Source organism: Rutidosis leptorrhynchoides, chromosome 2, assembly GCF_046630445.1.
Source record: "Rutidosis leptorrhynchoides isolate AG116_Rl617_1_P2 chromosome 2, CSIRO_AGI_Rlap_v1, whole genome shotgun sequence".
Taxonomy (NCBI): domain Eukaryota; kingdom Viridiplantae; phylum Streptophyta; class Magnoliopsida; order Asterales; family Asteraceae; genus Rutidosis; species Rutidosis leptorrhynchoides.
Genome location: NC_092334.1, coordinates 480706346 through 480709077, shown reverse-complemented (window position 1 = coordinate 480709077; position 2732 = coordinate 480706346). Strand labels below are relative to the sequence as shown.

The 2732-nt window shown below is 34.7% G+C and overlaps 1 protein-coding gene across 1 annotated transcript; it reads left to right on the top strand.

The window, feature by feature from the left end:
* The first annotated feature begins 1691 nt into the window (after positions 1-1691).
* Positions 1692-2519, top strand: LOC139889430 (serine/threonine-protein phosphatase 7 long form homolog). The gene is made up of 3 exons (XM_071872384.1): positions 1692-2245; positions 2344-2351; positions 2515-2519. The coding sequence occupies exons 1-3, from the start codon at positions 1692-1694 to the stop codon at positions 2517-2519; spliced, it is 567 nt and encodes a 188-aa protein (XP_071728485.1).
* Positions 2520-2732: the final 213 nt, after the last annotated feature.

Below are 2732 nucleotides of genomic sequence, written 5' to 3'. Positions count from 1 at the left end.
TAATCAATGGAATGCACCACTGAGCAAGAAAATGTGGAAGATATATCACGAACGGAAATTGAAATCACAAACATACAGTACAACATGCTATCATTTTCAGACAGGTTTGTTCAAGGTGCAGTCGACCTATCAAAGAAGCGGCGAAGGTGGCACTGATTACAGAGTGGAGTTTGAAGCTAAAAATTGTTCGTGTGGTAGATGGCAACACCAAAGACTTCCTTGCTCTCATGCCATATCTGTGTGTAGCCATCTGCAACGGAATGCATAGGGAATGGCTAGTAAGTTGTACACAACTACCATTTGTCGAGAGCAATATAGCCAATATGAACATTCATTCAGACCGCTCAGAGACATGAATTACTGGGCACCGGGAGATTGGTGGATTAAGCCTGATGCAACTAAAATTATCAGACATAGGGGAAGGAAGAAATCTAAACGTATGCCTAATCATATGGATGAACGCGAAAGACATAAACCAAAATGTAGCATTTGCAGAGCCGAAGGACACAACAAGAATACATGTCCTTTAGGATGAAATTAGTTTTAAGCATTAACTGTGTTGTAATATATTTTAACTTTTATAATATGTTTTGTATTGTGTTAATGATTTAGTATTATTAAAAATATTATATTATGGAGTTTTTTAAATGTATACCATTGTGTTAATGCAAATAAAATATATAAAATAATTGAATTAGTGAAAATAATAATTAAAATAAATAAACTAAATTAAAATCTTTGAATAACAGAAAAAAAAATTCCAAATCCGGAGTTACAAAGGCCGGATTGTATTAAATTCACCTAACTTTGTCATTTATTGCGTCTATCTGCCTTTCATGTTTCACCCGAACCAAAATTGTGCCATGTGTCAAACCCGGAGTTCCAAACTCCGGATTCTGCTGAATAAAATCGAACTTCAATACTTCGGTTTCAAAATGTAGACAAACCACCACTACAATTCACAATTTTCTGTACGCAATTCTCTCTAAATATTCACATATAATGGCTTTTATTCAAGCTAGATCAATCCCCGTTGATGATAGTCTTCTATATTTACAATCTCAACGCGTTCATAGGTCTTATGCAATTTTTTTGGGGGCGATTAAGCCGGATGAGGTTATCAAACCTAGAAGATGTGATCAGACATTTTGGGGTCATATTAGTCACCTAAATGGGGAAAGAATTGATAATCGGGTCTTACAATATTTGAATTTAAAGGGTTTAGGTCTCGTGTGAAAACTGGGACAACAAAGAGTGGATCACGCTCTCATCACAGCTTTGGTTGAACGTTGGCGTCCAGAAACGTATACTTTCCACTTTCATTTCGGTAAAAAAAATCATCCCCGATAATCCCTTATATTGTATATGTATATTTTGTAATCTTATTTATTAAAAATTTGTATTATTGTATATGTATAGATTATATATATAGATAAATTAGTTAGTGAACATATGTATATATATATATATAGATAATCTTATTTATATATATATATATATATAGATAATCTTTTGTTTATATAGATAATCTTATTATTTATAAACATATATATATATATATATATATATATATATATATATATATATATATATATATATAGATAATCTTATTATTTATATATGTATATTGGCATTATTTTCGTTATTAATAAAAATTTGTCAATTAGGGGAAGCAACTATAACGTTACAGGATGTACAAATTATGTGGGGTTTACCTATTGACGGTGAGGTTGTATCCAACGTGGTACAAATTTCCCGATCAGCAATGGGTCAGATTAGTTAGTGAACATTTAGGGATTACTCCTCAAAATATTGGTGAAAGGGGTATAGAGAAAGGAAAAATTAGGATTTCAACTTTAATAGAAGAGTTGGATAGGGACCTTGTAGACAATATAGTGGGTCACCAACAACGAGCACGCGTATACATGTTAGCTATGATGGGTGGCTTGCTATGTTCGGACTCGAGTTCCCATGATGTACCGCTGAGCTACATATATCACTTGCTTGACCTTAGTCCGGCCGCACCGCGTCTTAGTTGGGGTAGTGCAGTTCTCGCACATGTTTATAGAAATTTGTGTCGTACTGCTCAAGTTCCTAACGCTAAGGGCATAAATGGTGCGATGCTTTTAGTACAACATTGGGCGTATGCAAGAATTCCAACACGCGCACCTCAACTAGTTTCAGATATATGTATTAAACTGGTACACCCGAAAGGGGTGGGCATTCGTAAACCGTATGGTGCCAGGTATAATATTTTTACTTGATTGTAATGGTATGCGTTATTATAAAATATATTATTTTTACATAATTGGTATATATTATTTTTACTTAATGGGTATGTAGGTGGCATGGTAAACGGACACACTCCAATTCGCCCGCACATGTTCTGGTAACGTGTCGCGCAACACTTACCGCTTTAATCGAGGAACACGTAAACCCTTTTACATTAATGAGGACATATATAGATATTTTGATAACATTTTATTAATGTCTGATTATGTTATGTTATTGTAGTTTGAGTGGATTCCATATGCAGCATTCTATCTCGATCGACTTCCCCCTCAGTGCACAGCTGACATAGGCTTGTGGGCATATCGTGGCCCTATTATTTTTTGAGCTACTATTGAGATGCATCTTCCGAATAGAGTATGTAGACAGTACAGGTGGATACAATATGTTCCCGATAATGACAGATTGTATAATGCGGCTGATCATGAAAGGATACACAACAC